Source organism: Leuresthes tenuis, unplaced genomic scaffold, assembly GCF_036924035.1.
Source record: "Leuresthes tenuis unplaced genomic scaffold, fLeuTen1.0.hap1 SCAF_12, whole genome shotgun sequence".
Lineage (NCBI taxonomy): Eukaryota > Metazoa > Chordata > Actinopteri > Atheriniformes > Atherinopsidae > Leuresthes > Leuresthes tenuis.
Window position 1 is genome coordinate 33,229,645 of NW_027325366.1, and position 20,615 is coordinate 33,250,259.

Consider the following 20,615-nt stretch of genomic DNA (forward strand, 5'->3'; position numbering starts at 1 on the left):
TAAGTTCTGCACAAACCAGCTAATGAGGCATTGATCTGAATCAGGTGAAGCAGGGAAACATCTAAAACCTGCAGGACAGCGGCCCTCCAGGACCGGAGTTTGACATCCCTCTAAGCTCTTCTGTGTCTGGTTCTTTGTTGCTGCGTTCACTCGGGGAATCGATCCCACCGTAAAGGTTAGATTCAGGGTGGAAATCCCTTCATTTCTCACAGAAAAGCTGATTCTCTTTAGCTTGTTCTTACTCCAGAGATGCCTGGAGGATGAATCAGAGACACCTGAGCTGCTCTCACTGCAGCGCCACTAATAAACACAATGTTCTGGCACGTTTGCTTGGACTTGCACTTTATAGAACAGTGAGATTCTTACATTTGCACCTTTCTGCATGAAAATAAAAGCTTCTACTGCGGTACACTGAATGCTTACAGGGGGGGGTGAAAGCGTTGGTGACAGCACAGCACTTATGATGGCAGAGCACATTCTACAAGAGGTACATTCATTCAGAAGGAGAAACAGGGGGTAAACGTCCCTCTCCAAGCCCGGCCCGGCCCGGCCCGGCCCGGACCGGCGCCACGTCTGCAGGCTGCTGGACTCGGAGTTCGTTTCCCAGCTTCACACCAAACATCACAGGTTCTAACCTGATCCCAAAGCAGGTGGTTTGACATGCAGGTGTTCCCTGATTGTTCTACTGAGCTGTAAACTAACTACCCACATCTTTGTAAACAGTGATATGAACAAACTGAGTCGTGTTTTCTGTCCTCGGGCGTCACCAGCAGTCCTTTCACAGCGTTCTGAGCACCTGAGCTCTGCTTTTCACCCGGTTTGTTCTAGTTTCTGACAGTTCAGCTCGGTGTAGGAACCTGAATTCTACTGAATCACACTTCAGCAGCTGATTTTATGCTTATGAAGTGGTTTCATTTCACCTTTAAGCTGTGCCGAACAGAGGTTTTTATCAGCCGTTCTCAGCAGAGACCGGCGGCTTTCAGCAGGTGATTTTAGGTGTTACACAGACATAAACTTTGTTTCTATGCTCAAAATCTGCATTTTTCATTGGAGTTATCCTACAGAAAAGCACACTTGGTGAATCACAGTCTGTTCACCCTTTTTCTACCTGTTTCAAAGAGCAGAAGAAATTAAAGAACCTGTAAATAAGCACAGCTGTAGAAAACGTGCTCCTGTTCAGATCCACGGCTTTTTTAGCAGGTTCTCGGAGGATGATGTGGTGTTGAAATGCTTCTGAGGCCAGTTTAAGAGCTGCTGCTGCAGCATCAAACCACTGGGATCCGACTGGCTGTGAACTCGGTGCATTCACTTGATTCTCTTTTAAATCAGACACAAGAACATCTGTGAAGCAGAGCGTCTTTTTGGTGGCTGAGCTGCTTTATTTGGAGTGAAACTCATGAAACTACGTGAAGAAAAACACAAAGAAGTTCTGGAATAAATAAATGTGGTGCAGCTGTCACAGAGGGTGGTCCACTGCACTAAATGCTGCAGCACGGGGGCTCAGGCACTGCCCCCCCCCCACACATTAATAAATAGTGAAGAGCGGTCAGAGGCTGCTTCACAGCGTGTTTCCCATGCTGCTGCTCACCAGCCCCTTGATGTTGGCGATGGGCCGAGCGTCGTGCAGCTGTCTTCTGCGGTCGATGAAGGTGGCCAACCGGGACGTGTCCAGAGGCGTCTTGGAGTACTCCCCCCCGTGTGCCCCCCCGCGGCCCACCCACGGGTGCTGCAGACAGGAAGTGGCGCTCGGCCTCTTCCTGGGATCCTGCTGCAGCACCGAGGACACGAAGTCGCGGGCCGCCTGGCTCACGTCCCGGAAGTATTCGTCCGGGAAGCAGAAGTCCAGGCGGCAGATGTTGACGCACGTTTCTTCTGGCGATTCATCCAAGAACGGGGAAACGCCGCTGAGCATCACGTAGCCCAGCACGCCCACGCTCCACACGTCCGTGGCAACCGAGACGGGCGTCCCCCGGATGAGCTCCGGGGCGGCGAACTCCGGGTTTCCCAGCAGGAGGTGCACATACCGGCGGTGGGCAGAGAGCTGGACGGCGTCGCCGAGGTCCACGAGCTTCACGGACGGAGAAGGAGCTCGGAGGTCCAGCAGGATGTTCTCCGGCTGCCAGAGAGAGATCAGAGTCAGACACAGACGGTAACTGAGCTGTTTACGAGGCACAGCAAGCCGGCGTCACCTTGAGATCCAGGTGTGCCACCCTGCAGGTGTGGAGGTGCTGCAAGGCCTCCAGAGTCTCTCTGATGAAGAACGCCACCTTCTCCTCCATCAGCTCATCGTGGGCGACCAGATAGTCGAGCACTCGGCCGTCTTCCAGCCTGACACAGGAACATCAGACAGAGGTGTCAACACGTCTGAAAGGAAGCTAAACACACGGAATCTGACAGAACTGTGCAGCTGTGGAAGCTAACTGATTAAAGACAGCAGCTGGCGTCAGACTCACAGCTCCAGGATGAGCATCAGAGACGTGGGAGACTCGTAGGTGTCCAGCAGCGCCACCAGCTGGTGGTTCTGTACATGCTGGAGGATGTCAGCCTCGTGAGCCACCTGCTCCTTCTTCATCATCTTCTTACTCACACACTTTACTGCCACCTGCACAGAAAAAACAGGCTCCTCAGCTTATAATAAACACAAACTGAATCAGTTTCCAGCAGGCTGCACCTCCTTTTATCCATGGCTGCATGCGCTGATTAAACAGAGGAACTGTGGACCGCAGTATTGTTGGACCTCTCCGTGTTTCTCTGGTTTTCTTTCTGGTTAATGTGTTTAGTGCAGCTATGTCCATTAGCCTGTAGCACAAACTGCTTTATTCAGTCCAAACCAGCGGATGGACTTCATTTAAAAGCACATTTAAAAAGCTTTAGGTGTGCCTTAGTGGTTCCTGACCATCAGAACCAGACTGTTTGGTCTTGTTTCAGTACTTGTTAGCTGCTGACATACAGCTGATGGTGGTGGAATCTGTAGCTTTTGTGACGCTCTTATCAGATAAATCTACGGCCCTCCTTGGACTCGACTCTTGTGCTACAGCAGGGAGCTCAAACTCCGGTCCTGGAGGGCCGCTGTCCTGCAGGTTTTAGATGTTTCCTGCTCCAATACACCTGATTCAGATCAATGCCTCATTAGCTGGTTTGTGCAGAATGTAACGATCTTTAGAAGAGATCCATTTAATCTGAATCAGGTGAAGCAGGGAAACCTGCAGGAAACATCTAAAACCTGCAGGAAACATCTAAAACCTGCAGAGAAACATCTAAAACCTGCAGGAAACATCTAAAACCTGCAGGAAACATCTAAAACCTGCAGAGAAACATCTAAAACCTGCAGAGAAACATCTAAAACCTGCAGGAAACATCTAAAACCTGCAGGAAACATCTAAAACCTGCAGAGAAACATCTAAAACCTGCAGGAAACATCTAAAACCTGCAGGAAACATCTAAAACCTGCAGAGAAACATCTAAAACCTGCAGGAAACATCTAAAACCTGCAGGAAACATCTAAAACCTGCAGAGAAACATCTAAAACCTGCAGAGAAACATCTAAAACCTGCAGGAAACATCTAAAACCTGCAGGAAACATCTAAAACCTGCAGAGAAACATCTAAAACCTGCAGGAAACATCTAAAACCTGCAGGAAACATCTAAAACCTGCAGAGAAACATCTAAAACCTGCAGGAAACATCTAAAACCTGCAGGAAACATCTAAAACCTGCAGAGAAACATCTAAAACCTGCAGGAAACATCTAAAACCTGCAGGAAACATCTAAAACCTGCAGGAAACATCTAAAACCTGCAGGAAACATCTAAAACCTGCAGGGAAACATCTAAAACCTGCAGGAAACATCTAAAACCTGCAGGAAACATCTAAAACCTGCAGGAAACATCTAAAACCTGCAGGAAACATCTAAAACCTGCAGGAAACATCTAAAACCTGCAGGAAACATCTAAAACCTGCAGGAAACATCTAAAACCTGCAGGACAGCGGCCCTCGAGGACCGGAGTTTGACATCCCTGGTCTATGTGATGCTCAAGGAAGCTGGCGTCCCCCTGGCTTTGTGCCGATTTCACTCACTTTCACATGGAGTCATTTACACCAACAGATGTTTCTGGAGCCGGCAGAACCACGTGGACACGTTCAAGGTGTTTGAAACCACTTTGAACACCAAAATCAAGTTAAATGCACAGCCTCTGATTGGCTGTCTTACCTCTTTCTTTGTGGTCTTGTTGAGACACTTCTTCACCACTGAAAAGCGGCCCCTGGTCCCAGAGCAGAGAAGCAGAATTAAAACCCACAGACTGGTTCAAGCTGTCAGAAACATCTCAGCCGGTTGAATCCTTTTTACCTTCCAATCTCACAGATCTCAGTGAAGGTGGCGTCAAAGCTCTCTTTCCACTGGATCCCTGTTCCATCGTAGCCAGAGTCTGAACAGAGGAGAGCAGAAACACTGTGAGCAGAGACCCAGAGGCTGCTGGTCCAGCACCGACCGACCGTCTGTGGGTTCTTCAGCGCCTCCATCAAAGGCTCAAATACTCTGAAGATTCATTCTATGAACTATCAGCCTGCAGCAGCTTCATGTTCACTGGATTATCTTATGAGGCTGAGTTAAAATGTAAGTGAACACATCATAAATCAACATTTTATTCACAAAAGAACAAAGAAAACACATTAAATGTTGAAAGTGAGACATTTTACTGTTTCAGCTTGAATCTGACGGCAGCAACAAAAGGCTGGAAAAGTAAGTGAACCGGAGAGAAACAGCTGCAGGAGCGTGTTGTGATTAAATCAGCAGAAGGTCAGGAACATGATCTGGTTAAAAAAAGAGAACCTGAGGGAGGCAGAGTCTCACAGAGGCACAGATCAGCAGATAATAAATCAAATAAATGGGAACGTGCCGTTCAGGGAAGTCTTCTTGGGTCAGAGGCTCCATTAATGCCACCCCCACCAGTTAAATAATGACCTTTCTCTAACTCTAACCGGGTCATTTTAGGGCATAAACCCAAGCAAAGAGTTACTGAGAATAAAAGTTGAATTTAGAGGCCGAGCCGGGCCGTGAACTGTATGAATAAGAGTTTATGTGGTCTTTAATTCTGTTAAAAAATGTCTAATTCAGGGGATGTCAAACTCCGGTCCTGGAGGGCCGCTGTCCTGCAGGTTTTAGATGTTTCCTGCTCCAACACACCTGATCCAGATCAATGCCTCATTAGTTTGTGCAGAACTTAACGATCTTTAGAAGAGATTAATTTAATCTGAATCAGGTGTGTTGGAGCAGGAAACATCTAAAACCTGCAGGACAGCGGCCCTCCAGGACCGGAGTTTGATGTCCCTGAATCTGGTGCCTTCTCTCAGAGGTTGTTAAGAAATGCTGCCGCCGTTGGGACACTTTGCCAGTTAATGTGCTCAAAGGCAGCACCCATCACGGGTTTGGTGGCAGAGTCCAGAGCTGAAACATGCCGCTCACACTCAGCATCTCCTGATTACCTCACGTCTGACCAGAGGGCCGAGAACCCTGCTGGAATAATGCCGAGTCGCCTCAAGCATCCATCACACCGTCCAGATAAGGTCAGAACCTTAAATTCACTCAATCTGGGGTCAAAGGTCAGCTCAAAGGTCACGTTTACCTACGATGTGTGTGTGCTTACTGCTGCTGGCCAGTGTGACCATATTTGAGGGCTCAGATGGCGGGCCGACCCCCCAGTGGTTGGAGGCTCGGACTCGGAACTGATAGTGACCTCCTGGGATCAGAGCGTCGATCTGAACGCACTCCTCCCTGCTGCTCGCCACCTGCTGCCACAGCAAGGAGTCTGAGGGTGGAGAGGGGGCGGGGTTAGAGTCAGAGGTCAGAGGTCAGATGCACAGCAGCGGCACGGCTCTCACACACCTTCCTGTCTGTACTCCACGGTGTAGCTGCTGACAGCGCAGTGAGCAGATGAAGCCGGGGGCCAGTGGACCATCACCGCCGTGCTGCTCGCCTCCTGAGCCACGGGCCGCCCCGGGGCTGCTGGGATACCTGCAGCAAAGCAAAGCAGTGGCACATGTGTGGTGCTGGGGGGCAGCGAGCCGGGGGTGCGATGCTGACAGGAACAGGAGCCTCACCTTGAACTTTAATGGAGGCGGAGGAGGAGGCGGAGCCGTGGTCGTTAACGGCAACGCAGGTGTAGATGCCCGTGTCCTGAGGCATCAGGTTGCAGATCTTCAACAGGATGTCACCAGTGTCCCTGCAGAGGAGAGGGGGAGAGGAGGGGGAGATGGAGGAGAGGGAAGGGCCCAGGGAGGGGGGAGGAGCCTGCAGCCGCTCTTACCTGATGTCGATGGTGAAGCGGCTGTTGCTGGTCACCGGGTTCTGGTCGGGGCCCTTCAGGGTCACCGTGGGTTTGGGTCGGCCACAGACTTTGCAGCAGAGGACGACAGTTTCTCCGAAGGCACAAACCACGTCTGACAGCGGGACCAGGAACTCTGGAGCCACTGCAGACAGAAAGCAGTCCAGCTGTTCTCAGCTCTCTGCTGCAGCCCGGTTCAAACGGGACACTTTAACAGGACCGGAGTCCTGCTGGTTCTGTGACTACAGAGGTTCAGCTGCTCTGGCATCAGGCAGCTGTTGGTACTGAGGCTCAGGCACCTGATTCTACATGTGATTCAGACTCTGAATGAGAAGGACTGAGATCGTGTGGGAAGTGGAAATTAAATATAATACAGTGATTCTCACATTTAATTAGATTTTTGTTTCATTTCAGACAGAATTGACTCAAGATTTTTCATATTTCGCCTTATTGATGTGAATCTATTTCTACATTTCAGACCTGAAACACATTCAGAAGAAAATATTCAGAAAGGTTCATTTTGGGCTCATAATGAGGTTAAATTATATTATATTTTAACCCTGATCTGGTCCTAAAGCAGCCTCCATGACAGTCTGTGAGCAGCAAAGATGTTCAGAGGAGCTCCAGTTTGTGTTTAAAACAAAGTTCCTCAGAGAAAGACTGGAAGGGATCTGCATATTTCTGCCTCCACAGAGCAGAATATCATTAAAGCATTCAGGGAATCTGGAGGAGTTTCAGTGTAAAGGACGAGGGAGCAAGCCTAAGCTGGACCCCGTGACCTCTGACCCCTCAGACGCTGCATCAGGAACCGTCATTCATCAGCAGCTGATAGAAGCACATGGACAAGGGATTACTGTGGAAACCTTTGTCAAGCACCACAATACAGAGTTCCATTCACAAGCTTTACTGTGCAGAAAAGAAGCCTGATGTTAACCTCGTCCACTTCTCTGGGCTCGGAGGCGTCTGGGATGGACCGTCACACGGTGGAAACGTGTGCTGTGGTCAGACCCATCAGTATTCCACATCTTTGTTGGAAGAAATGGAGCAAAGAGCAAAAGCAGCATCCAGCCTGCTGTCAGCAACCAGTCCCTGCAGCCAGGCTCTGTGATGGTATGGGGTTGGATCAGGGGGCAAAGCTCATTTCCACTTCTGTGACGGCAGCATTAATGCAGAAAAGCTCACTGAGATTTTACAGCAACATATGCTGCCTTCAAGGCCACATCTTTTCCTGGGACGTCCCAGCATTGTTCAAGCAGACCATGGAAAACCACATTCTGCCACGTTCCAAAGGCCTGGCTGAGGAAGAAGAGGTACGGGTGCTGGACTGGCTGCCTGCAGTCCTGACCTGTCCCCAGCAGAGAAACAACCACCCCCCCGCACTGCTGCACACCTTAAGACCTGTTTAAGGAGGAATGGGACAAAATAACAGCTGGAACTCTGCATCACCTGGTTTCCTCAGAGTCAGAACGGCTTTAAGTGTTGGCAGAAGGAAACAAAGTGGGAAAAGGTTCACTGACTTTATGGGATGTGTTGCAGGTCTGAATTTTCTTGGCTTCACATCGTCTTCTTTAGAATAAAAATGTAGATAAATGTAAGAATGACTGTCTTTTTATTAAATTAATATTTTCTCAGACCAACTTTGCACATGTCCTGATCTCAGAGGGTTTTAAAGACACAGCTGCAGCTGATGCTCGTGTACAGGCTGAAATCTGCTCATGTCTCACCTTCCTGGATGAAGTTTGGGTTGAGAAGCTAGAAAACAGATCAAAGTTACAGTTTAGTTGCAGCACATGAAGTCTTTTCTTATATTTGACACCATCGTGAGGACCCAGCTGTCAGTTTGTCTCCTCCCTGAGGCGTTAAACATCTTAAAACAGCTCTTCGTACCTCCATCCCCGTCTTTGGGTCGAGATCATCGTCACAATCAGACTCATCTGAAGTGTGGAGCTCCTGGAGGAGAACGGAGGAGGAGGAGAACAATAAAAGGAGAGAAGACACGGAGGTATGTGCAGAGGACAGGAGGAGAACAGCAAAAGAACGACGAGGAGAAACTGAAACCAGTTGAACAAAAGGAAACGTTAGAAAAGACGAGAGGAGGGAGGGAAGGATGAAGAGGATGTTAGGAGTGTCTCTGATGGCCAGAAGGTTCTCTCTGTGTTCACTGACCAGCCAAGTCATGAAGGAAAAGTCTGACCCTGCAGGGAAAACCAGTAAATAATCCCAGAGGGTTCAGATTTAACGATGAGCAGAGGAGCTTTCATTTAGGAGGAGGAGCTTTCATTTAGGAGGAGGAGCTTTCATTCAGCTGTTCTTCAGCTTTCTTCTCCTTTGGATGCTGAATCCGGTAAAATATAATTCTACAACTCACTGAAGCTTCTGCAAAAATAACGTTTCACGATAAATTACTTACAAAATAAGAAAGAAATATCTAATAAATTAGTAGTAGCTCATGTTGGCCACTGAGAGGCAGCAGAGAGGCATAAATGAGTGAATCTGTGGCTTACCTGATGTGCTGCAGTTCAACAAGTGTTTTTATTTTAAAATTAAAACAAGATTTTATCCAGAAATGTCAGAAACACTTCAGCTTCATTTCTGACTTTCTTTCTTTGTTCTTAAATGGTCTCCTGGTGAATTTAAGTACAGCTTTAGAGCGAAACTGAGCAGGAAATGTTAATAAGGTTAATAAGACGAGACCTGCCTGTTTAACAGGATAAAAACAGGATAAAACTCTTTTTTTAGCTCCTCTGCAGAGACTCGTGCTTCCTGGATGTCACAGACCTCAGACTGCGTTTCTGTTGAAGTCTGAGATGTCGATGATAAGTTTCTGTGGCAGCAGGATCCACGTTTCTGATGCAAATGAGAGATTTAACTGGGACAAACCGCCAGGCCAACGGTTTGTAGGATGTCTGAACACTGAATCCATCCCAGAAACAAACTCTGGATCCTCAAAAGAAATAAAAGCAAAGTGATGAAGACGTTTCCAACATTTAAGTAAATCTGTGCCTCACATCCAGCTGATTCCAGAGCTGCCTTCATCTCAAAATGACCCCGTTACCTCCAGATAATCAAGCTTGTTTTTGCATGATTATTTTCTTTAGATCAAACATTTATGACTCTAGGGGTGGGCGATATGACGATACTAAATCGTGAAGGATTGCAACGTGAAGACGCTCCGTAACGATCTGTCAAACTGCAGATCGAGGGATCGTCTCGGGCACATTCTATAAACTGCAGCTCTACGCTGACGCACCGACGTGTTACGTCATCAACCTGACCGACCAATCACAGCGAACTAGAGGCAGTGACGCGCTTTCTTACCCGCCTCCTTGTTTGTGTGTAGCTGCATGGAGAGCTAGCTAAGACCAAAACAAAAGGCTCACAAAAAAGCTCTCCTATGACAAGTCAAGCAAGCGATAGAAAGAGGAAACAGAAGCAGTTAGCTTTTATTTTGCAAAGTATCGGTACCGTTAAAGACGTAGAAAAGGACGGGTTCAGACACCTGCTTCAAGTATTTGAGCCGCGGTACGAGCTGAAAATACTTCTGCAACACTGTCTGTTTTTCACTTTTCAATTTAAGATTGTGATAAAATCGAAATCGTGATTTTATTTTTAAAAAAATCGTGATATTTTTGCCATATCGCCCACCTTTATATGATTATTTTCTTTAGATCAAACATTTGAACGGCTCCTGAGACATGACCGAATCGTTCATTATGGCCGCCATGACAGTTAGGGGGGGGTCCATCACCTGAAGATGGATGCAGGTGAGTTTAACCAGCAGCTGCTCCTCAGAACAAACTGCTGGGACTGAACCAACATGAACTTTCACCCTGGAAAAAACAAGCTTCGTTATCTGAGGTTAACCTGGACCTGACATGAAGGAGCTTCTCAGACTCTGAGCAGAAAACGCTTCTGTTCATGCAGAAAGAGACAAAAACAAACCACAACAGAACAGAACCTTTATTTCACAGCAGCTGCTTCAGTGAAGGAACGCTTCCACCGCTCCTCTTTAGTGGTTCTCAACCCTTTTCTGATGAAGTCGGCTTCTTTCAGCACGCTGCTGAGCTGTGGCCGACTAAAGCGCCGCTTCGTGGCTCGCCTGCAGCTCTGCCCTGATTGGACGGCGGTGTGTGACGCAGGTTGAGAACCACTGAGCTGCTCTGTGCACACACTCCAACATGCACACACACGTTAGAAATAAAACCCGAGTGGGGCGGGGTGAGAAGGGGTGGCCGCACACACAGATGACATCACCAGCGTGCACCGGCGGCCTGCCATACTCACTTTGGCCTTCGCCACGGGGGCAGGCGAGGCAAGTGGGGGAGGGGTGCAGCTGTCTTTGGGCTTACGGAGGAGGCCGTTCTCCTGACCTCTGACCCCCAGCGAGGAGACCTCCCGGGATTCGGCGCGCTTCCTGGCGCGCAGCGTGTTCCACGACAGAGACTTCCTGTGCAGTGCAGGAAGGACAAACATCAAGCAGCCAATCAGAGAGCAGAGAGGCAACGGCGACTGTCACAATGATGGAGGTGAACAGCCGCCATCTGCCGCCTGCTGCTATGAATACCAGCTTTTCTGTTGTTAACATCGAATATTTAATGTTTAAATAAAGTTGTTATGAACAAAAATTAAAACTCCTCATTTCCTGAAACCTTTAAAGTGTCCTGATCAACAGTTCTGCAGCTTTCTGAAACCTTTAAAGTGTCCTGATCAATAGTTCTGCAGCTTTCTGAAACCTTTAAAGTGTCCTGATCAACAGTTCTGCAGCTTTCTGAAGCCTTTAAAGTGTCCTGATCAACAGTTCTGCAGCTTTCTGAAACCTTTAAAGTGTCCTGATCAATAGTTCTGCAGCTTTCTGAAACCTTTAAAGTGTCCTGATCAACAGTTCTGCAGCTTTCTGTAACCTTTAAAGTGTCCTGATCAACAGTTCTGCAGCTTTCTGAAACCTTTAAAGTGTCCTGATCAACAGTTCTGCAGCTTTCTGAAGCTCTTTCACAGTTTTTCTTTGGACATTTTCTGCTTTTTTCTGAGCATTTTCAGAGGAATGTGTTTTTTCTTTGTTCAGCCACTGAACTCTGACCCATTCAGGCAGAAAAAAGGCTCCTAACTCAAGGGATGAACCAGTGTTGTGTCGACACAGAACAGACAACTTAGCAAAGAAGCCATTTTAAACTGGATCTTTAGGCACTTTGTTACCAGCAGCCTGTCACAAAGACACATCATTTGTTCCCATTTCTTTAGCTGCATCTATGAAAAACAGCAAAGAAAACACAGTTTGACAGACAGAAAATAGGATTTCTGCAGCAACAAGGTGATTCCCAAAGAGCTATTAGCTGAAAACTTGGCATATCTCAGCATGGTGTGCTCCTGGAGAGGAGGATGCACGTCATTCCAAGTGACCCGGGCGCAGAAAGCCCTCTATAAGCCCCCCGATAGCCGCCAATAACAACAACACAGCAGCTATGAGCTAACAGAGCTATGAGCTAACAGCAGCTATGAGCTAACAGCAGCTATGAGCTAACAGAGCTATAAGCTAACAGAGCTATGAGCTAACAGAGCTATGAGCTAACAGAGCTATGAGCTAACAGCAGCTATGAGCTAACAGAGCTATAGCACACGTTCATTCATTCATTCTTCTTAAAGTATTGGTGAAATAAAGACAGATAATGCCTTATTTAGAGGCTGCATCCTCTAAGCCCCGTTCACTCCGTTATATGGATCTCCAGTTATCTAAATATCTTCTGAAGGACGCCGACTTTCACCAAACTGTTCTCGGTGAGCAGATGAACGCATTTCATGCCAGAAATAAGGTTTAAAAACACCGGAGTTCCCCTTTAAAGAGGGATTTTATGTCAGGCTTTCCTGTCTGAACGAGCTGAAGACGCTTCATCTGAAAGGCTGTTATTTTATTTTATTTTCTGTTTTTAGGCGTTTTTATTGCTTTATGGCGTGTTGTGAGCTAATGTGGGAACCTTCGTGTTGCTACATGACAACCAACTGAAAGAGATCTAGACCCACAAACTAGTTTTGAACTGAAGGAGCTTTTTGGACGAGAGAGGAAGTCGTCCAGGTGCCGTTTTTAAACTCTTCGGATCACCACGAGCTGGACGATGAGAATGAAAATCTCTCTTAGTTTCCTCCTCATCTGTGCAGCAACGTGGGAATAAACCGGCATTTAAAAATGCTGTAAATGCCAAACAATCCTCCTGAATATGAGGACACGTCTGAAGAGATGCTGTAAAAACAGCCTGAGATGAGTCTGAGGGTCAGATTCAAGTGTTTCTGAGTCTCAAGAGCTAAAAGTTAGCGTGACACACCGGAGCACAGCAGGCTGAAATCAGATCAGTCTCTTAAAGAGCGCTTTCAGGTCACCTGGGGTGGAACTAACAGCTTAAAAGAGCTCAGACCGAGTCTGAAGTTTGCATCTTCCGTGGAGTCAAACCGTCCATGTTAGTACAAACTGAAAGAAAAACACAAAGAAACATCACAAGAACAAATACAAAAAGCTGAAATGAACCAAACAGAGAAAGTTGCTCCTCCATGCTTTCAGGCCTGGACCTGGTCTACCTGCTCACTTCCTGTTTCATTCCTGGTCATTACCGATACGCTGCGCACACAGAGGCAGGTCACTTTGCTCTTTAAGTTTATTTACAAATCTTAAAAACTACAAACCGTCTTCATCCTAACGCACAAACATGGTCACCGGCTTCGCTAACTCATGCTCCAGGTTTATTTTACATCCTTAAAATACATTTAAAATCATTAGCAGACTACCGACAGTACAATGCTGACCGTTGCCATCAAATGAAACATATTGCACAGCCTGATTTTATTCAGATTTTATCATCATAAATAGTGCAAATCGGATTATTTTTTTTCTTTCAACAGGAATGTTCTAGAACCTCAGTCAGATATAACAAAATCAACTCTGTACAGAAAACAAACTGAACACCAAGGAGGAAATCGATCCAACTTTGTCCGTGAATAAAATAATAATTAACAAGGCAGAAAAACAATAACAAGAGGAATAAACAAAGGTGTGTACAGATTGCCACAGACAACAAATAAATCTCCTTTACGGAGAGCCGAGTCCACCTGAAGGACGCAGGTGAGTCTTTTTCTGTCAAAAAACAGGAAAAAGAAACAAAAAGTTCAAAAAAAGGACAAAAGCGGGTTGTTAGAACTGAAATAAGAGTCCGGTTTTGGCTCCACGTCGTCTCACAGTCAGCTACGTTTTCTATCCACTCTACTGATAACCTCCCGTCAGCTCAGAGGTCAAAGGTCACTGCAGCAGCCTGACGGACACTTAGACACCAGGTGTGCACCTTAAGGGATGAAAGAGCCTCCTGTGAGGTCCAAACGGAGGGCGCAGTGGGGGGAGGGGGAGGAGTTAGGAGGTGAGGGCACAGGCAGTGAGGAGTTAGGAGCCGACTCAAAACAACAAAAGAACCAAACAAAAACAGGGAGGCGGAGCTTCATCCAGTCCGGTGGTGCTGGTGGGGGTGCAGGAGGGCGGGGGGACTTACTTGATGTTGTCAGCGTCTGCCACCGCCGCTGGGAAGGAGCAGGTGGAGGAGGAGTCTTTTAGGGGCTTTGTGACGGGGCCTAAGACGTGCCCCGGCACCCAGCCCTCGGCGGCAGGTGATTGGCTGTCGGCCGGCCGGTAGACGAGGTACATGTTCTGCTGATTGGTGGCCAGGATCTGGACCGTCTCCCCCTGACTGACGCAGATCTCGTTCTCTTTGAGCGCAGAGTAGTCCTGAGTGACCCGCATGGTGGAGGAGACGCCGTTACAGCCGCCGTCACCGTCCTGGGGGGGGCAGATGGGGGGGGGGGGGGGGGGGGGGGGGGGGGGGGGGCAGAGGGGAGGAAGAGGTGGGGAGGAAGAGGGGGGAGGAGGAGGAGGAGACAGAATGGACAGGTGAGGACAAGATTAAGGTGAGTGGGAGGGTTCTGCTGGCTGTTTCACGGCCGACCACAAGGAGGAGGAGGAGGACTCAGTTCTGTATTCAGCAGAACCGGATTCAGCAGAACCGGATTCAGCAGAACTGGATTCAGCAGAATCCGATTCAACAGAACTGGATTCAACAGAACTGGATTCAGCAGAACTGGATTCAACAGAACCGGATTCAGCAGAACTGGATTCAGCAGAACTGGATTCAACAGAACCGGATTCAGCAGAACCGGATTCAGCAGAAACAGATTCAACAGAATCCGATTCAACAGAACCGGATTCAGCAGAACCGGATTCAACAGAACTGGATTCAACAGAACCGGATTCAGCAGAACCGGATTCAACAGAACCGGATTCAACAGAACTGGATTCAACAGAACTGGATTCAACAGAACCGGATTCAGCAGAACTGGATTCAGCAGAACCGGATTCAGCAGAACCGGATTCAGCAGAACTGGATTCAACAGAACCGGGTTCAGCAGAACAGGATTCAGCAGAACCGGATTCTCTACTGCTGAGGAATCTGTTCCAGCCCACTCCTCCTGCACCAGAACAACCGGTTTTGTTGGATTTTTCTGATCCTTTGAAAGAACGCTTCTCCTCTCTTGGTGCCTTTGAATCTAAAGTAAATCCTCTGGAACAGACGGTTTAAAACCTTCAGCCAAGGACGGACTGGGCCGGGCCGGGCCGGGCCGGGCGAACCTCCAAAGCTACAGACAGAACCTCACAGCATCTAACAAGAGTTCAGACTATTAGGTTAATAGAAGTAAAGCCGTGTCTTTCCCTGACGGAGCATTTCTGTCCTGAGAAAGCAGCCCCTTTAATTCTGCAGCAGGTCAGACCGTCAGCTGCATGTCACAGACTGCCCCCCCCCCAGACTGAGAATAAAGCTGCTGGTGAAGTTAGAAGTCGAGCAGAGACTCCTGCAGACAGCAAAAAGTGTTCAAAGTAGGGCAAGAAGAGAGCAGCCTGGAAGGTAAACGACCTCCAGCAGAGCGCCGCTGCACCTACAGCAGCCTACATTTTAACCTTGCACCGCTTTTAAAGGACGGCGGCTCCACGCCGCAGCAAAGTGCTGCAGCACCGAGACGCCCGAACACACCAGGGACAGACGTCACAGAACAGGACCTTTGTTTGTAAGTTAAAGGCATGAACAAACTCACCCTGGACTCGAAACACGATGAGCCGCCATTGGAGGTGGACACCTTCATCTGGCTCCTCCCCCTTTCCGTGTCCTTGTCGCCGAGGCCGACGGCCGAGGACGGCCGGCTGTGAGAGGGCGCGGCGGACCGGTTCCCCGAAGACGAGCGGTTTCTGGTCAGCGAGGAGCTGCTGCTCTTCTCCTTCTGGTACTCGATGGGAGACTGCAGAGCTGCAGCAGAGATTTAACAGATTTAACTGATTTAACTGATTTAACAGATTTAACCGATTTAACTGATTTAACAGATTTAACAGATTTAACTGATTTAACTGATTTAACAGATTTAACTGATTTAACTGTTTTATAAGATTTAACTGATTTATAAGATTTAACTGATTTAACAGATTTAACAGATTTAACTGATTTAACTATTTTATAAGATTTAACTGTTTTATAAGATTTAACAGATTTAACTGATTTAACAGATTTAACTGATTTAACAGATTTAACTGTTTTAACTGTTTTATAAGATTTAACTGATTTAACAGATTTAACTGATTTAACTGATTTAACAGATTTAACAGATTTAACCGATTTAACCGATTTAACCGATTTAACCGATTTACCCGATTTAACAGATTTAACAGATTTAACAGATTTAACTGATTTAACTGATTTAACTGATTTAACAGATTTAACAGATTTAACTGATTTAACTGATTTAACTGATTTAACTGATTTAACAGATTTAACAGATTTAACAGATCTCAGGCTTCAACAGTCTGACCCGACAGCGGGAAACATTCACGGCAAAGTGAAACCAAATATCAACACAGCTGATTCCTGAGCAGCTCATCACAAAACCTTGGTGCTGAGAAATGTTTCTGAAATCCGATCTTTTAAAGGTTCAGAGACACTTTCATCAATCCGCTGCAGATCAGAACCAGAGGCAGAACTCGGCAGCCCGGTGGTCTTCTTACCGGACAGGAAGTTGCTCTGAGCGTCCAGGACCTCCTGAATGTGTCCCACCCACACCTGCTTGATGTCGACGTTGGCGGCCTGCAGCGTGAAACGCTCCGACGAGCCGCGAGACGACAGCACGAACTTACAGGGGTCGTTGTCCACGTTCTCCTCCAGGCCCAGGTAGGACACCTGTGGGGGGTGTCACATTTAGTCTGAATCACACGGTAAACCGTAACAGATGCTGATCACTGTGAGCTCCACACATCTGGCACATGCACTTCCAGGTCGCTCCGTTGGACCCTGATCAGGAATGGCGGCGCACACACGCACCTTAATGCTCTTCTTGAACTGGTAGCCGGGCGTGGACGAGCCTTTCCTGAGCAGCTCGCTGAAGATGACGATCTGCTCGAAGAGGAAGACTCGGCGTTCTTTGGAGCGCGACAGGACGCCGGCGTCCTGCTCCGTCACAAAGAAGGTTTCCTGCTGCAGCAGTTTGCCCTGATTGGTCAGTTTTCCCTGCAGAGAGCGGACAGTTTGAGGGCTGAACTCAAAGCAGCGCCATCACAGCTCAGAGGCGTGCCAACGTACCTCGTATCCCTGCAGCCGGCCCAGGTTCATCATGTCGTTGCACAGTTTGGGGACCTGAGACATCAAACCTACAGCTTTCTGTAAGACAGGAGTTTAAATCCTGAGCTCAGGTGAGCTGTGAACAACAACCACGCTTCCTGAATGTGGGCGGGGCATAAATCCTGAGTGAAACCTACATTTTCAACCATCTAAATGGATTTCTTTACCTCGATTTGTTCACAGTCCATTCCTGCCTTGGTGCTGTACTTCAGGAAGTCCTGAGGAGAAATGAGAGCACAGCTTTAGCGTCACTTCAGTTTGAACTGATGTGTCGACGAAGTCAGATTCACACCGGAGGAGGAAGCCTTGGTGAACCTGAACAACTGCTTCAGCCACAAAATATTACCTGCTGCTCACAGGTAGATACATGAACCTTAGTTTTATTCATTCATTTTAACCCTTAAACTGTGAGACGGATCACCTCCTCATGAACCTTAAATGGGAGCTTTTCTATCCATACACCCAAATATTCTCAACATATCCTTTCAGTGGATTTACCACGAGATGTAAAAATACTTTAATTGTCATGTAACTGCAAGAAAGCTTCAGTAAAAACCATTAACTCTGTTTTCTGAACAGTTCAGACCAACTGGAAGCTCTGCAGGGTTAGATCTGAAGTGGGTGAACTGCAGTCTGAAGCCCTTCGTGTATAAATAACAGCATCGTCAGCATAAAGGCGCATTCTTGCTTTAAATCCCTCACAAAACTCACTTATAAATATAGCAAACGGTCTGCAAAACGAAATGGTCCCAAAATAGAACTCTGTGGAACACCCTCAGTTTTATCAAATCTTCAGTAATTTTAATTTTTCCTGGATAATTTACCAGCCTGAAGACTGAAATGGGCATAAATACACAGTTAAAACTGGACTCTACTGCTCAAAGATAAGAAACTGGACTTAAAACCTCTCCTTTACCAAACCTCTTTGCATAGTTTAAGCGTCTGTTACCTTCAGGAGAAGCTGGTATTTGGTGATTCTCTGGATCGGTTTGATGAGGAAGTCACTGATGGTCAGTCTGGACTGGATCTCCTGCTGGATTCCCTGTAAAAACAGCGAAATATGGGATCAACTCAATGCTCTCTGCAATCTTTGGACATTTGGTGTCGAATACTCGAGATAATAAGTCGGTCTGAGAGAAGAAGATTTAAAATTAGGCCTCAAAACATCTGAAGACTGAAGTCGGGGATGTTTTGTGACCAGCCGGAGGTTAAATAACGCTTCCTGCCTCCCATACTGAGCCTCAACATCCTTCAGAAGTTCACTTACGTGAAAAAAAGGGTCGTATTCTGCTACGATGTACTCGGACTTGGGTTTATTCTGACAGTAAATCACGTACATGTGCAGCCTCCGCTCCTGAAACACAGACAGTTTTCAGACAGCAGCTCAGAGGATGAACTTCCTTCCTTTCTTTCTTTTCACGGCGTCACTCACATGCTTGATGAAGAGCTCAGGAAGATGTTCGTGGTCATCCAGACATTTCTCCAGCTCCACCACGAAGAAGCTGCCAGAGAGAAGAAGGATCAGTTAGCAGCAGGTTCGGACCACCTCTTTGTGACGTGACACCAGCTGGACTTACTCTCGGTGCCATTCGTAGATCTGGTGGATGTTCCCGAACACGATTTTGTCTTTTCCTTTCATGTCGTCTGGAACGCCCTTCTCCTTGATCCACTTCATGAAGCCCTGCAGGATCACAACAACGGATCAGGTCTGACCCTGCTTACACCCAAGCTCTGGGCTCTCAGACTCAGTGATTACAGCAGAGCAGCTGAAAACCTCACCTCCACCACGATGCCCAGGTCTTTGACGTAGTCCTTCTCCGTCTGAATCAGCTCATTCAGAACAAACCTGAGCAGAAAGAAACAGCACAGCGGCGACATTAATGGCTGCTCCTGGAGGGAAGACGCTGCAGCACGCTGCAGACGGTGAACCTCACTGAAAAGTACAGAAGAAGTAGCTCATAAAGCAGGAACAGGAGCACTCACATCCGTCCTCTCATAGCTTTGGCTCTCTGCTCCAGTTCAGGGTTCCGTGGCTGGACCGGAGTGGTTTGTTCTGGGGGAGACAGAGGGGAGAAGCCGGGGTACGCGCCTGGTTCCACAGTCTGAGGAGAAATCAGCATCAGTCAGAGATTATCTCGTATTTCATGAGACAAACAACATTCAGCATGCTCTGAGGTTGGTTCCTGCCAGCAGGGGGCAGCATCCCATCATGTGTCAAGTCTTAAGGACGTCACTTTCAGATCCTGTTCATCTGCTGGAGATAGTTTTTTAGGCCTGACACTTCTTCTTTTGTCCTCCACTTGTCCAGTTTCCTCAAATGTTTTAAGGACACACTGCACACCATGCTGAGATATGCCAAGTTTTCAGCTAATAGCTCTTTGGGAATCACCTTGTTGCTGCAGAAATCCTATTTTCTGTCTGTCAAACTGTGTTTTCTTTGCTGTTTTTCATAGATGCAGCTAAAGAAATGGGAACAAATGATGTGTCTTTGTGACAGGCTGCTGGTAACAAAGTGCCTAAAGATCCAGTTTAAAATGGCTTCTTTGCTAAGTTGTCTGTTCTGTGTCGACACAACACTGGTTCATCCCTTGAGTTAGGAGCCTTTTTTCTGCCTGAATGGGTCAAAGGTCAGAGTTAAGCGGCTGAACAAAGAAAAAACACTGAAAATGCTCAGGAACAAGGACTGAAGATGAGGGAAAAAGCAGAAAATGTCCAAAGAAAAACTGTGAAAGAGCTTCAGAAAGCTGCAGAACTGTTGATCAGGACACTTTAAAGGTTTCAGAAAGCTGCAGAACTGTTGATCAGGACACTTTAAAGGTTTCAGAAAGCTGCAGAACTGTTGATCAGGACACTTTAAAGGTTTCAGAAAGCTGCAGAACTATTGATCAGGATACTTTAAAGGTTTCAGGAAACAGATATAAATTAGGACCGGATCAGGAGTTAAACAGAACTTTATCTTAATGGCCGTTAACAAACGTCCTGTGGTGACTTTTAGATAAAACAGTTAAAATACGCTCATATCTGGCTCTATTTAAGGTGGTTTTACCCATCAGAAACTGCCTGATGAAAGTCAGAAACAACACAAAGTTGGACTGCATGCATCAGCTTGTTCTCCTGCTTTAATGTCCCATCACACAAATACAGCAACTCCCACAAACTCCTGCTACATTCACAGAGACACTCCATGCATGATGTGTTCACTTTGGGCTTCCTGCACCACAGAGACTCACCATCTTGGTTTTAACCAGTTTCTCTATGGCGCTAACCAGCTCGGCAGCACTGGGCACCTCAGAGGACGACTGCAGAGACGTTAGCAAGGACTGAGACTGAGAGAGGATGAGGAGGATGGAGGGAGTGGCATGACAGAAAGAGGAGGTGCAGGGAGAGAAGAAGTTAGGAGAAAATATCAGAAACAGGCAACAAGAGCTGGAGAGATGTTAACGAGCAGAGAAAGGAAGCCGAAGGATGAGTTCTGATCAGTTCTGAAGCTAAACCGAATCTAAAGTGAAGTAAACGGAGCAGAGAAATGATTTATATATATATACATGGTCTCTGATTTGTGTTGCTGTCCTGTTGGATCCTGTTGTTCTTGTAAAGTCATGGAGTTCCTCA

At 47.2% G+C, this 20,615-nt stretch overlaps 1 protein-coding gene across 2 annotated transcripts in view; it reads right to left on the bottom strand.

The window, feature by feature from the left end:
- Positions 1–51: 51 nt before the first annotated feature.
- Positions 52–20,615, bottom strand: part of kalrna (kalirin RhoGEF kinase a) — a 149,455-nt gene continuing 128,891 nt past the window's right edge. Inside the window, exons 44-68 of one of the 2 annotated variants that reach the window (XM_072397581.1) lie at positions 20,234–20,329; positions 18,987–19,105; positions 18,783–18,849; positions 18,581–18,684; positions 18,436–18,505; positions 18,271–18,357; positions 17,953–18,045; positions 17,171–17,221; positions 16,965–17,042; positions 16,707–16,892; positions 16,394–16,565; positions 15,436–15,644; positions 13,845–14,128; positions 10,606–10,768; positions 8,209–8,271; positions 8,046–8,073; positions 6,304–6,466; positions 6,098–6,219; positions 5,883–6,011; positions 5,644–5,805; positions 4,347–4,425; positions 4,209–4,260; positions 2,454–2,602; positions 2,190–2,328; positions 52–2,116 (exon numbers count right to left, since the gene is read on the bottom strand). In XM_072397581.1, the coding sequence (XP_072253682.1) occupies positions 1,559–2,116; positions 2,190–2,328; positions 2,454–2,602; positions 4,209–4,260; positions 4,347–4,425; positions 5,644–5,805; positions 5,883–6,011; positions 6,098–6,219; positions 6,304–6,466; positions 8,046–8,073; positions 8,209–8,271; positions 10,606–10,768; positions 13,845–14,128; positions 15,436–15,644; positions 16,394–16,565; positions 16,707–16,892; positions 16,965–17,042; positions 17,171–17,221; positions 17,953–18,045; positions 18,271–18,357; positions 18,436–18,505; positions 18,581–18,684; positions 18,783–18,849; positions 18,987–19,105; positions 20,234–20,329 (3,423 nt within the window). In that variant the 3' untranslated portion in view covers positions 52–1,558. The remainder of the gene's footprint in view (positions 2,117–2,189; positions 2,329–2,453; positions 2,603–4,208; positions 4,261–4,346; positions 4,426–5,643; positions 5,806–5,882; positions 6,012–6,097; positions 6,220–6,303; positions 6,467–8,045; positions 8,074–8,208; positions 8,272–10,605; positions 10,769–13,844; positions 14,129–15,435; positions 15,645–16,393; positions 16,566–16,706; positions 16,893–16,964; positions 17,043–17,170; positions 17,222–17,952; positions 18,046–18,270; positions 18,358–18,435; positions 18,506–18,580; positions 18,685–18,782; positions 18,850–18,986; positions 19,106–20,233; positions 20,330–20,615) is intronic. The other variant, XM_072397582.1, reaches the window with a different exon arrangement.